This window comes from Schistocerca nitens, chromosome 4, assembly GCF_023898315.1.
Source record: "Schistocerca nitens isolate TAMUIC-IGC-003100 chromosome 4, iqSchNite1.1, whole genome shotgun sequence".
NCBI lineage: Eukaryota > Metazoa > Arthropoda > Insecta > Orthoptera > Acrididae > Schistocerca > Schistocerca nitens.
Window position 1 is genome coordinate 69,221,403 of NC_064617.1, and position 14,596 is coordinate 69,235,998.

At 42.3% G+C, this 14,596-nt stretch overlaps 1 protein-coding gene across 3 annotated transcripts in view; it reads right to left on the minus strand.

Moving 5' to 3' along the window:
* LOC126251719 (diphosphoinositol polyphosphate phosphohydrolase 2) overlaps positions 1-14,596 on the minus strand; it is a 175,203-nt gene that overhangs the window by 14,992 nt on the left and 145,615 nt on the right. For 2 of the 3 annotated variants that reach the window (XM_049952315.1, XM_049952314.1), the window contains exon 4: positions 6,900-6,991. In XM_049952315.1, the coding sequence (XP_049808272.1) occupies positions 6,900-6,991 (92 nt within the window). The remainder of the gene's footprint in view (positions 1-6,899; positions 6,992-14,596) is intronic. The other variant, XM_049952316.1, reaches the window with a different exon arrangement.

Genomic DNA, 14,596 nt, shown 5'->3' on the forward strand with positions numbered 1-14,596 from the left:
TTTGTAAGTAATGTGCTAGCTCAAAGCAGTCATGAGAACACAATTTCGTTTCCTGAAGGCAGAGTACAAGGGGATGCTGCGATGCTAAAAGCAGCCTTAAATCCTCTTTGTGGGACTGAAGGCTGCGAACGTTTCATTGGAGGACAGTCATGAGGAGGAAGAGATGTGGAGGGTGTCAATTCGGCGAGTGCTGGGTGACAGCTGGTGTAGGGTCACTACTACAGGGCACAGGAGCAGGAGGATCCTGCTCCATGGGGTCCACAGAAGCATTGGCTTGCTTGTGCTGTTGGTCAGTGGAGTCCAACGCTGAGAAATGGTTGGTGGTGCACACCGGCAAGATGGAGGAAGTCGTCACTGGAGTACTCCTCCTGTGGTTGGTTGGTTGGTTGGTTGGTTTGTTTAGAGGTGGGAGAACGGACCAAACTATGAGATTATTGGTCCCTTGGTCCTAATAAAATACACGAAACATATAACACAAAACGGAAAGAAAGGAAAAGCCACAAGAATGAAGGGAAGGCAACAAACACTAAAAGGAACAAGAGAGGACAAGAAAACGGAGACACGCTAGAAACAGAAGGGAGTAAAACATGAAAGCAGATTACAGTCAGCCATTCTGCAACACATTAAAACTTCCACCCTAAAAGCACTAGCGTGGAGGACACAGAGGGACAAAGAACATGCACTAAAATGTGGATAGAAGTATAAAACCCACTCTCACGGATAAAATGTAAAACTAAAGCTGCTGTGGCGGCATTGTCGCTCAACACCGAAGGCAGGGTGCTGGGAAAGTTAAAAGTCTGCCGCAGAGCGGCTAAAAGTGGGCAGTCCAGCAAGAGTGGATGACTTGCCATTTGGGAGCCACAGCAACATTGAGGTGGGTCCTCACGTCGGAGTAGGTAACCCTGCATTAGCCACGTATGGCCAATGCGGAGCCTGCAGAGGACAACTGATTTCCTGCAAGAGGCCTGCATGGAAGACTTCCACACATTCATTATGTCCTTAATGACACGCAGTTTGTTGCACATGCTGTTATGCCATTCCGTCTCCCAAAGCCGTAAAACCCTGCAGTGTAAGACAGAACGCAGGTCAGCTTCGGGGATGCCCATCTCCAGAAGCAGTCTCCGCGTTGCCTGTTTGGCCAGCCTGTCAGCAAGTTTGTTGCCAACGTGTCCTGAGGTCCACACAAACACCACGGAATGGTGGGACCGTTCCAGGGCATAGACGGATTCCTGAATGGACACTGCCAGATGGTGGCGAGGGTAGCACTGGTTGATAGCTTGTAGGCTGCTCAATGAGTCAGTACACAGGAGAAATGACTCGCCAGGGCATGAGCGGATGTACAAGAGCACAAGATGGCCGCCAGCTCTGCAGTGGAAACACTGCAGCCAACTGGCAAGGAGTGCCACACAATACGTCCTCCATGAACATATGCGAAGCCTGTGTGACCAACAGCCATTGAGCCGTTGGTGTAAACCGCTTCAGACCCCCAGAACAAGTCGAGAATCGAGAGGAAATGACAGCGGAGAGCGGCGGGGTTAACAGAGTCCTTCGGCCCATGCAAAAGGTCCAGACGAAGCTGCAGCTGAGGCATACACCATGGAGACGTACGTGAATGGACCGCAAGTAAAAGTGGTAAAGGGGAAGACTACAGTTCGGAGAGAAGAGATCGCACGTGAACCGCAATCATTAGCCCCCGATCTGGACCGCTGACGTGGGAGATGGAATGCCACGGGCAGGAAAAGGAGACTGTAATTCGCATGCTCAGGGGAACTATGAATGTGTGCTGCTTAACTGGCGAGCATTTGCACTCCTTCCATCCTTTCCTGCCTACGGGTTGTGTTGTCGGTGGCTTCGCTCCTTGATGTGAGAGTCTGACAGTTTGTTGTACAGCGGGCTAAGGGAATGGCAATGCTATCTTGACACTGGGTGACTTCACAACCTCAGAGCCATATTTCAGGTCACATGTCTGCGGGGCCACGTCCTTCATGGAGGGAGGGTAACAAGAACAGAACTACCGGTGCGAGACAGGAGACCACAGCGGCTGCAACTAGCCAGTAACTTGCGAGCTGTTGGGAAAGTCACTTTTTCCTTTACCCGTATCTCTTCGACAGCCCGCTCTTCTAGATACACGGGACAATCCAGAGAGGAGGCGGCATGGCCGCCATTGCAGTTGATACAGTGGGGAGGAGGAGGCTGGCAATTGCTCTCATATGCATCCGTGCCACAAGTTACACATTTGGCTGGGTGTCGACAAGATGTTCTAACATGGTTAAAACCGTGACATTGGTAGCAGGGCATTGGGTTCGGAATGTACATCTGGATCTGTGACAATTTCATAGCCCGCTTTGAGCTTGTACAGCAGTATTACCCTATCTAAGGTGATGGAGGGAGTGCGGTTGAGCACTAAGGAGAAATCTACCTTTTTTTATTACACGATGGATGGCAGTGATGCCCTAATCAGAGAGGTATGATTGTATTTCGGTCTTTGTTAAGCCGTCAAGCAGCCTGGTGTAAATTACACCATGGGAAGAATTCAAAATTTTGTGGGCCTCGGCACAAACAGGGTAGCCATGGAGAAGGGAGGCGGCAAGCAGGTGCTGTGTTTGAGAATCAGAAGCCATCACCAAAAGCAAAGTGTCATTCCGTAAATGAGAGCAGGATTTCACATGGCCAGCAATTGCATTAACACCTTTCTGAACAATAAACGGATTGACTGTGGTGAAGGATGGACTGTCTTCAGTACGTGAGACCACAAGGAACCGTGGTGCAGTGGGAATGGTCAATGTATCAATAGCCTCATTATGTTAACATTTTGTAGACGTCGATTGGGAAGATGAGTGACTCATTGCAAGAAGATCACCCACGATTGCTAGCACCTCCGATGACCCAGTCCTTCCAACTGGGGGCTCCCTTCACGAGGAGGCACACCTGCCTTAGGTGAGTGTTCACACCTCCCGTACATCTGACCAAGGGACCAATCGGCAATTTGGGATGGTTGCAGCTCAGGCATTCACCCCTCCCTGGACCTGGCCTGTACTAGGGGATACATGTGAATCCTACCTGTCAACCCAGGGCTGGGAACACTGTGTTACTTGTTCACCTGTTGTGTGTCATATGCCTGGGCTGGCCTTCAGAAGCGTGCAGAGAGGAAGAAGAAAAAAAAAAAAAAAAAAAAAAAAAAAGAGAATGCTCAAATGTCGAAACGGAGGAACAAGAGAAAGGAAACAAAAGAAGGAAAAGGGAGCCAAAAACAAAGGTGAGACTGTTCGTATATCAGCAACATAATGCAGAACATTCCCAATAAATCCCCAGACATGTTCCCAAGGGAGGGGAAAAAGAATAGCAAGAGGATAGACATGCAGCACGGAAGGGGAAAATGCTTTGGGGGGGGGGGGAGGGGGGGTGTGATGCACAGCCTGTGGCAGAATGGTTACACGGCAGTAACATTGCTGTAATGGACTGGCCTGCACAGAGCCATGACCTGAATCCTACTTAACACCTCTGGGATATCTTCGTGCCAGGCCTCACCGACCGACCTAGATACCTCTCCTCAGCACAGCACTCTGAAGTATGGGCTGCCATTCCCCAAGCAATCTTCCAGCACCTGATTGACCATATGCCTGCGAGAGTGGAAACTGCCATCAAGACTAAATTCCAGCATTACTGAAGGAGAGCGCCACAAACTTTTAAGTCATTTTCAGCCAGGTGTCCAGATACTTTTGATCACAGTGTATCTTCAATGGTGTGACAAGTTTGTCCAGTGTATAACTTCCTTCAGCTCTAAGGAATCTTAGGCAACAGGTCTTCCTAAGCCACAATTGTCTTTCACTAAGCCTAGAAGAGCTCAGAGATTTGTTGGTGAACAGAAGATGCATTTAACATTGTTTCTCTAGCAGTCTTCCTATTTCTGAAGAAACACTGTCTATGTTCTATACTTTCTTCAAGCTCTTTTTGCCTAACATGCACCAGGTGTGAGGAATGGGAAATCTTCCATTTGGAATATCCATTCTGAAAAACTATGCAGTGGAGGTGGTGTAGCTAGTTGGATAATCTGTCTGAATCTGATGTGGCTCATGTTCTGTGGAGCAATGTCTGAAGGTACCACTTTTTAGCAGGATGGTGATGCTGGTGGCCTGTAAGTGAAAGTTCATGTGTGTGTGGTTTTACAATACACAGTGTGGTAATTTCCTAAATCATTTGCCAGTGACAACGAATGATGATAGCAACTTCACTTCACTTACTAGTAACCCAAATCTTCATCACTAACATTCCGTGTGTTGCGTACGCAGCCAGGAGCAATCCTTTTTTGCTGTAGCCAGAGCTTTCTTTAATCAAGTGAGTGTCTAAAATAATGCTGTGCTGCATCAACAATTTACTTCTATCGAATGAAGTATTTTTCCTGATAGTAGTCCTTTCGTGACATTTTGTACAATACATTTGAAACGGGAAATCAACACTTCTGTCCCCTCTTTTTAACCAAGTTTCACACACGTTTCCCCATGACAACTCACAAATAATAATCTGGCAGTAAATGATGTTCCAGAATTACTTTTCACAGACCACAGTCTTGGAATTAAGTCTCAACAGATAAAAGTAGAGGAAGCTGACACTGCAGCAGTTTCAGCTCACTCATCTGTAGAGCACTGCTGACAGCTTTCACTATTACAAGATGTTCTGTTTGCAAGACGATAAACAAAACCAATAACCAGTCAATATCTGCCACCATGACAGTCATCTGCTCGGTATATATCGCTTTCAAGTGGTCTTTCAATTCATGCACTCCATGACCCAAGGTGCCATCCTCTTTTCTCTGCACGAACATATCTGCTAGGAACAGTAGTTCACAGTTTTTATTTATCCCCTTCGTAAACCTTATAGTCACATGAAGAGAATGTAGGTGTTGCAAAAATGAATCCAGCGATGCAGTGCTGTGGGCAAGATTACGAAATGTCAGCCACCTATCACCAACAGCAAGTAGGTTAGCTCTGCTAACCAGAGTGTTCTCACCTCGAAATCTTCCACAGAAGGGTTAGACACAGTGGGTGACAAAGGGCTATCTATGGCAGCACTGTCAGTCTGTTTGAAGTATTGGTCAATGACAGCGTGCAGCGAGTATTATCTGGTCACCCATTGCGACTAATCTTTCTTTTTTTTATGAAAGATTAGCCACAATGGGTGACAAGAGACTACTCACTGCACACTATTATTGACCAATACTTTGAACAGACTTAGGGTGCTGTCACGGATAGTCCTTTGTCACCCACTGTGTCTAATCATCCTGTGTGAGGAGAGAACACTCCAGTTGGTGGAGTTAAAACTTACATGCTTGGAGATGTATATACGACACCTTTGTAATCTTACCCTATGGCACTGCATCATTCAGACAACTTATCCAACAAGCTGTGCGATCTAAATAAGGTTTCCTTGTAGAACAGACATTCTGAACATGTTTGCTGTGCCTTACACATGGCATGTGTTAAAGTGAAAAGCTGGAAAAAAAGTGAAGAACAAAGAAGGATAATCATCCTGCCGTATATCAACTGTGTTTCTTGAAAAACAGAAAGGCTAATGAAGAAACCAAGTTAAATGCGTCTTCGCTTGCCAACAAAACTTTAGACAATCTTGGCTTTTGAAGGGCTGGTGCCTATAAGATTCCTTGGAGTGTAGGGCATACAATGGACAAACTCATCACACCATGGAAAATAGATGCTTCGAACCTTTAAGACACCCAAGTCTGCGCAGCCCAGAGAAATTGCATTGTTCGATCACTGTCTCAATAGTATGCAAAATATGAACCACAAAAGTAACAAAATCTTCCAGTCAGTGTATTCGTACTGGGAAATGTTTTCACAGAAGTCGTGGAAATTCGCAGCTCGACATATTTGGTGAACAGAGGCGCAGGATACCAACTTAGTACAGCAATGGATGTAATGCAGGCAATGTTCAACTCACAGTGACCAAACATAGGTCAAACAAGGGATGACATTTCAGTGACAACAGATAATCTGACAACAAAAACATCTATGGTCACTTGACAGTGTACCAACATATGGGTCCAATGAAGGATGCTGGGATAGCCAATGGCACCGCATAGTATGAACAGCATGCACCAAATTCATTGTCTGACAGGTGCCGTAGCTGTCGTTCTCGCTACTGGTCAGGAAATCCTCGGCACTGGCCGCTGAATTTGGCACCATGTCGTCGCATTTCCTACTTACACTGGCATAAATAGGAGGCCTCAGTCACAGCTCGGCAGTGTGTGTGCGCCACACTATGATGCCCATCAATTGCACTGATTAAATTTTTTGGAAATTTCATGACACCCAACGTCTCGTCTGAAAAGCATTTCTGCAACTAATCTGCCAGGTGAGTCTCAAGCAACACATGGTAGATGAGCTTCCTTAATTTTGCTTAACTTTTGGATCAAGACAGTTGAGTGCTTACTGATAACTTTTCAGACAAATGTCAAAGCAAGCAAAAAAATGTGTACCCAGTAGTTATTGGACTGTTATCACAATGTGAACATAATTACGACTAAGCCTGTATTGACATAGAGTAGGAGTAAGAGGGGTATCGTGGGACCCTGCCTGTCATTTGGGCCCCTCATTATCTGATAAAGCCACTAATTCGAAACCAAAAAGATCAAAATGCTTACAGATGTCTCAAAATAAATTTGCCTCCACAGTAAATAACGACACACACACACACACACACACACACACACACACACACACACACACGCACGCACGCAAACAAGAACAAGACTGAGGTTCAGATGTGCTACTATCTGTCGAGGTTTGGTTCAGTAAAACTATTTTATGTGTGAAGGAGTATACAAGATAAGTAGTGACATGTCTGTCAGCATAGCACTCACAGATCTGTCACACCCCTTAACTCACCCATTGTCCTCGCATCCTCCCAGTCTGACAGTTCTTCAGTCACAACCAGCACAAAAACTTCAGTCCTGTGTTTCCTCTCACTGTTCTGGAACACCATTAAAATAAAACAAAACAAAAACTTTTCAGTTCTCTTGCATAATACCAGTGAACACGAAACTAAGCTAGAAAGGTGAGAAAGTAACAACTAGTACATGTCTGAGACCAAGTACTCAAATAGGAAATGAAATGTGGATGTTGAAAAAGTTTAAAGTAAATGCACAATATCAATTGATGAAAACATGGCTCATGCATTCACCCATTATTTAAAGCAAGATTGCCTACACACAATGAGGTTATGACAAAACTTGGGGGGATAGCAATAAGCGAATATACAGAATGTGGTAGTATTGCATACACAAGGTATAAACAGGCACTGCAGTGTCAGAGCTGTCATTTGTACTCGGGTGATTTACACGAAAAGGTTTCCGATGTGATTAAGGTTGCGTGACGGAAAAACAACAGATTTTGAATGCGGAATGGTAGCTGGAGTTATAAGCACAGGATACTACATTTAAAAAATTTTGCAAACTGGTAGTGGCTCCATAATGGTGTTGTCTGTGTTTACATGGAATGGACTGGGTCCTTTGGTCCAACTGAACCAATCATTGATTGGAAATGTTTATGTTTGGTTATTTGGAGACCATTTGCAGCCATACATGGACATCATGTTCCTAAACAATGGAATTTTTATGAATGAAAATGTGCTACGTCACCAGCCACAACTGTTTGTGATTGGTTTGAAGAACATTCTGGACAATTTGAGCACATTATTTGGCCACCCAGATCGCCCAACATAAATCCCATAGAACATTTATGGAATATACCCGAGAGGTCATGTTTGCAGAAGTGTTGACGATGCAGGATTTTGTGCACAATGAATGATAGCTGCAGAGCCAGTTCACCTCAATATTTTTGCAGAGGAGTTCAATGACTTGGTGCATCCACACCACATGAGGTTGCTGCAATAGACAAAAGGAGGTCCATTGTGACTTTTGTCACCTCAATGTATTTTCTTTTTTCATTTCTTTCTTCATCAAAGGAAAAAGAAAAATAATGAAACAACATTTTAAATTCTTTCTTCGCTATCTCTAGCAGTACAAATTTTACATACAAAATAGTTCTGAACAAAAATGGGAAATACAATAAACAGTCATTCCAAGTAAGTAAAATTACAGTTTGGTCCCATAAGAATTAAAATATATATATATTACTGTCCCTCATTTTGACACACTTTTAAATGACAACAATCCATCAATGAGCTGCTGTTTCCACCATATAAATTTTAAAAAGAGTAGCAATATTGCTCTTACATAAATCCATAAGGGGGGAGGGGCCCCCAGGAATAAAGACACAAATATTTATGGGGAATTATTGCCATTTTCGTGCTTTAGCTCAGTTGAGGAGTGGAGCTATTTAACTTCTAGCTAAGTGACATATCCCATTTTTACCAGTACCACTGTCATTTTCCTGTTACACTCAGGAATGGTGAAAACACCATTTGTTGGTAAACTCTACACGAGTTCTAATTTTTTATTTTCTTGCCACTACCATTTTTTCAGATGTGTGACAGAGGAAGTAATAGTCCCAGAATTTCAACAGTAAATCTCTTCATGATTCACAATGTCTCTTGCAGTGTATGCCACTGTAAAGCTCTCGCACTTGCTAAACAATACCTATGATTACACACACACACACACACACACACACACACACACACACACACACCAGCAGCAGCAGCAGCAGCAGCCACCGCCGCCGCCCCCCCCAATTGCAGGAGATTTCGAAGTGTCCATTACGGGTAGCGATGCATGTTGTGTTACTAATAGCATGACAGGCCTTGACTTGTGTTGTACGACACTAAAAAAAGGGTCCCGTGGATATTCTGTTAAAGGTTGTTGCCGATGTTAACTAGAGCAGCAAATTGAAATTTTTTTCGTATGCACCCCACAATCAAAATCCAGTGGGTAAGGATCCGAATACCAGCCATTTGTAGCACTGTTTGGGTGTATGACATACCCTATATTCTCACAACTAATAGTGATGTGCAGTATCGAGGTGGTTTCTAGAATGAAATTTTCACTACAGCAGAGTGTGCGCTGATATGAAACTTCCTGGTAGATTAAAACTTTGTGCCGGACCGAGACTCGAACTCGGGACCTTTGCCTTTCGCGGGCAAGTGCTCTACCAACTGAGCTACCCAAGCACGACTCACGCCCCATCCTCACAGCTTTACTTCTGGCAGTACCTCGTCTCCTACCTTCCAAACTTTACAGAAGCTCTCCTGCGAACCTTGCAGAACCAGCACTCCTGAAAGAAAGGATATTGCGGAGACATGGCTTAGCCACAGCCTGCGAAAGGCAAAGGTCCCGAGTTAGAGTCTCGGTCCGGCACACAGTTTTAATCTGCCAGGAAGTGTCATCAAGTAGATATTAAGGGATCTGCCCTGACACACTATAGTGTGCCTAAATCACAGTAGTGATAAACTGATCAAGGGACATTTTCCAGCACCATATACAGCATGTCCTTTATGGTGGTCCAGTGCACTGGTCGATTCAGTTGTCTGAACAGTATGCACAGGACAATCGGGAGATTTTCTTCCCTAAATTTTATCCAATCCGAGCTCGCACTATATCTCTAATGAACTCGTCACTGATGGGACGCTAAAACCTGATCTTCCTTCTTTTTGTGCCTCACTGCCAACACACTGTAAGTCACATGTTCAAAGGAATAAGTCTCTCCTGCCCAAAGGTCACCTTCCAATGTTTGTTAGAAATGTTTAGAAACACCTGACACATGCATATGTAAATATATTTCTCAGTTTAAAGACGGATGAATTTTATCAAAGTGAAATACTGGGAAGATTTCCCTCTCGTTGCTGTTGTGTCTTTGATAAACAGTTTACAGCATTCAAGTGCTGTGGGAAGCACTGTCACAAACTGGTTGCATACAGGTGACTGAAGAAAATAATTGCTTGCGACTCATTATCTATGTTCAGAACTAGTTTCTACTGGCACTAGAAACACTATAGAGAGTCGGCATGACCGAACGTAGTATAAATAATCTACATTTTGGTCAGCTGTTTGACGCCGCGACACTGGCACGGCACAGCTAGCCCCAGGCTCGAGACTGCGCCCGAGGACACGTGGCCAGCACGTGGCACAGCTGGGTAATTAGCGACGGTGGCAATTAGCAGCACCGCAACGCGCGGTGGCCACAAGAGACCGAGAATAGCTTTCCAAGTGGAACTCCGCCACGAGCACCTCCTTCGCGCTTTGTATTGCCTCCCAACAAAGCAGGCAGGTAAATTAAAAGCAGTCATTACCCTGAAGCAAGGTTTGCACAGGCACGTGCCTATACTGACGCATTTTGGCAGTGGGACACGACTGCGTCGGGGAATTTTTTTTTATATTTATATGAAGACCACTGTCCAGACTTCAGTTTCCTAAAGCAGCAGAACACAATTACTGACAAGAAAGAGAATCTGAAAATTATTTCCGACAGCTGTTAACTATAAAACATTTCGAGCATGTAATTATCGTTGCCTGTATCCGAGTGTGCAGAAATTCACATATCTATATTTTTTTATGTTACTGTGATTTATTTATGTATCTTATTTTGTTAAATAAAGGCTTGGAAAATTGTGTAGCGTAGAAGTGTAGTGATCGCAAAATCGTTTTTTAGTAAATTTTTGAATTCCACATTCACTAAGAAATGAAAATGTTTACGAATACTGAATAACCATATTTAATAAAAGTAACATTTTTATTTTTAATTTATCGCAGCAAAATAAATTGGCCATCTACGAGTAGGACTCGCGCACTTATGGTTCCGTACTAACTTAATGACGTGTGCACAGAGTTTATCCATTGCGGGAATCGAGGATACTGACGATTTTTGCCTGTTATCGAAACTGATAATGCCACGATATCGGTCCCAGAGATTCCAAGACTTTCGACAATGCTGTAATTTCAAGTTTCAAGTGAGGTAACAAATGACAAAAGAAATATTTCTTCCTTTACTTATACTGTGGAACCTTCCATCTTGCTAAATTTCATGATTTTATGTCAACGCGAAGTACCCTACAGGTTTCGGTGATAAGAGTTTTCGAGAATCAAAATATGTGACCTAAATGGCCATACCTTTTGACTTAACTGATTTAAAAGTTATAATTTTTTCAGCGCCTAAGGACCACAGATCGTAATATGAGAAATCTGAACTTTATACATTTAATCGTTCCTGAGAAAAAGGGTTCTTTACAGACAGACAAAGCGATCCTATAAAGCGTTCAGTTTCCACGGATTGAAGCACAGAACCCTACTTCAAATTTTATTGACATCCAAAGTGCCTTATTGTGAAAGGAGGAAGTTGTATGCATGAATAATATTGTCCAAAAATTTGAAAATATTTTATTTTCTATTTGATGCGTCGCATTTTCTGTACTAAGTTTTAATTTATTCGGAATACTTGCATTTTCATTCGGAAAGTAATTAAAAAAAGAAATATCTTTATTACATTATGATTAAATATTTTAATTAATATTTCCATTTGCTAATACATATGAAATTTTAATAACACCAAGAAAGACTGCTATCAATGAGATTAGAACGAACAACTGTCACGCCAAGCATTCAGATACCGGAAACAATGAATTCTAAATAAGAAGTACTGCATACCGGTCGGAAAGTAGTATTCAAAGGCGACGTTTATAATTTTTTTTTAAATTTAGTCTTACTGCTTTAGGAAATGGACATCCAGGTATTGATCTCGAAATCATCCAAGTATAAAAAAAAAATCTAAGAGGACCTGCCCGGAAGTTCATTTTATCAATGTTGTTAGTTCCTCTGACATGACCTTTATAAAGACCTCTGGTGGGATTTAGGAACACTGGAGAAAGTTTCGTCATAATGATGCATGTGGAGCTACAACTTTGCTGCTACATTACACGCAACTACTGATTTTGAGTAGGAAAACCAGTATCAGACGCAAGAGACTGATCGCAGTGTTATATACAGTACAGTGGAATTCAAATAAGTCAAGTGGCTTCTAGAAGACTACATCTATATTATGTCAATACCACATTTAAAAGAAAATTGTTTTAATTTTGTTTGTATTAATTCACTGCTGCATGTTTGTTACAGGGCATTTAAAATTTTATTTTCCACAGTACAGCTCACGCTCCTCATTTTTATAACAAAGTGAAAGCAGCATAATAATTTTACGTCCCTCGTTGATTTTTTAAAATGTCTCCCCATAAAATTAACCTTTTCCCACATCGCCGGCCCTTACGTGTTTGTTAAATTAGTGTGGTGTACGAATCTGACTTAATATTTCGGGATTTACAGATTTGCACCATTAATCAGTAGATAAACAACCAATGCCGTAACAAGCTAAGATTAGTCCAATAAGCAGCTCCCAAGCAATCTGCCCCAGCTAACTACAGTTCTGCCAATGTAATGCAGTTCGCTAGTTGCCCCTCTTACAATGGAACGTCTACGCGCTCTCCGCGCCCTTTCGTTGTTGGCACTATTTTTTTCGCAGCAATAGATTTTCAATCAGTACAACATTATTTTAGTACCAAACTATTATAGCTTCTACATCTGTAAACATGCGAGCTCTCCAACTTAATTACTACATGTAGGGCACGATTACACGCGGACAGTTCTCTGAATAGGTAAAAAATTTCAACACCGAGTGCTGGGTCAGCCTCCAAGCACATACGGTGACAGTGTCAACACTTTTTAGAAGGCGTGTCTGCATGTTGTGCGATCACTGGCTTCTGCAACACTGTGACATGTGACCAGTTCTTCTTCTTCTACTACTACTACTACTACTACTACTACTACTACTAAACTCAAATATACTACAGCTGAGTGACTGGTAGTCCGTATACAAGAATGGTTACTTGATACAAGACAGTTATGCCTTAATAGATGATGCTGAGTTTCAGGGCCAAACTAAGACATTACAGCATTGTTTTGAAACAAGAAGGTTTGTATTATCCTCGTAATTTGTGCTTGGATCGAAATGAACAAGTCGATCAGTTACTTTCGTTACTTAAAGGAGTACTCAGAGGTTCGATTGAGATTAAATGAAATATACATAAAAATTGAACCAGAAATAACAATTATAAAGCAGTGAATACGGTTCTATAGCTTAAGGGCATCGGAAGACCATTTCACGAAGAAAATCAGGAAATTTCTAAAACCGAAGTTATCATGGGCATTACCGGAAGTAAAATAAGTGTGAGGAACAGTTTCAGATGGGCGGAGAAAAGTTATCAGATTTTTCTGATGGAAACAGAACCCAGCACATGGAGGGTCAGCCAGACAGGAGCGAAAGAAAAAGCGCCGAGTGATGGGCTCAAGAAATGGAGACAGCCATGTCAATGCTGGCCGACGAACAATGCGAATGCGACTGATTGTTACGGCATTTATACAAAAAAATTGTCCATATATAGCGCCTCGTTCCACATCAATACGATTTCTCGTGCAAATGATACAAGGAATACGAAACTAGCGAAGCAACTGATTATTGATACATCACAAAGCATGGTATAGGCTTATATACTTTGATATCTGCTTAATTTTTTTCGTGGTTTCAAAGCGCATGCTGTGCTACCGTTTGGTTATTCCTGAAAAACAGAGATCCTAGCGAAAAATATTCCGGGAAATGCAGCAAACAGGCTACTGTTGGAAAGGTAGGTCTACATATTACACTAGTTAAGACCATCATTACAAAAAAAAAAAAATCCTTACATACATGTTAAAGGAAAATATCCATTTTATGGGTTCTTAATCGTTTTAGACCGTTCCCTTTATCAAATTTATTGCATTGCACAATGCTGGAAGATGTTTAAAAAATTATATTTTTTGTCCCTGTAATTTGCTATTTGCTATTATTGGCCCCACACTGAGTAACTCATCACAGGTAAGATTTCGAAGTGAGAAGATGTGCACACTACAATCAAACTAATGCACTGACAATCTAATAAAACAATATATTCTGCGTGGAGGTACATCTCCATGCAGTTCTGTTTCCTTGCCATTTCAATACTCTCACTTTGTTGACATGCACAAGATACGAATGCATGCCTTGCTTCTTTCCTCATTGCACGCGTTTAGGGGCTACTTAAGAACAAGTAAGTAATATTTTTGCAAACGATAACATTAAAAACATTGTGCAAACGAACTGAAAGCTGAAAACGTGACTAACAAGAATCAGTACCAGTAAGCAAACAAGTATTAGTTTCGGCTTTCCGCATTCATTTGCTATCGATAGAAATCTAGTGAAAGTGGAATGAAATGCATTGCGAAAGCATGCTTTTCACATCACCTTCTCCTCCTCTTGGTTACTCGAAATGAACAACAAAAACAAATTACATTAACTAGGCCAAATGCATCTTATTACTAGAGCAAATACGTGTTCAAGAACAGAAAAACGTTCGAAACTGCCTTCCTGACTTATTCATGCAAGCCCTGTAATTCTTAGTATTTAAAACAGTTGTTGCAAGCATTCGTAAACAGTCTGCTGGTGTTTTGGGCTAGTTAAAATGGCACCCACTCTGGATTCGAAACAACGTGCAGAGTAAATCTGTAGTGCCATCCTTTTTTTCCACCTCCTCGCTGAAAACCACAGTTTTAACATCCCTCCGAAACCGT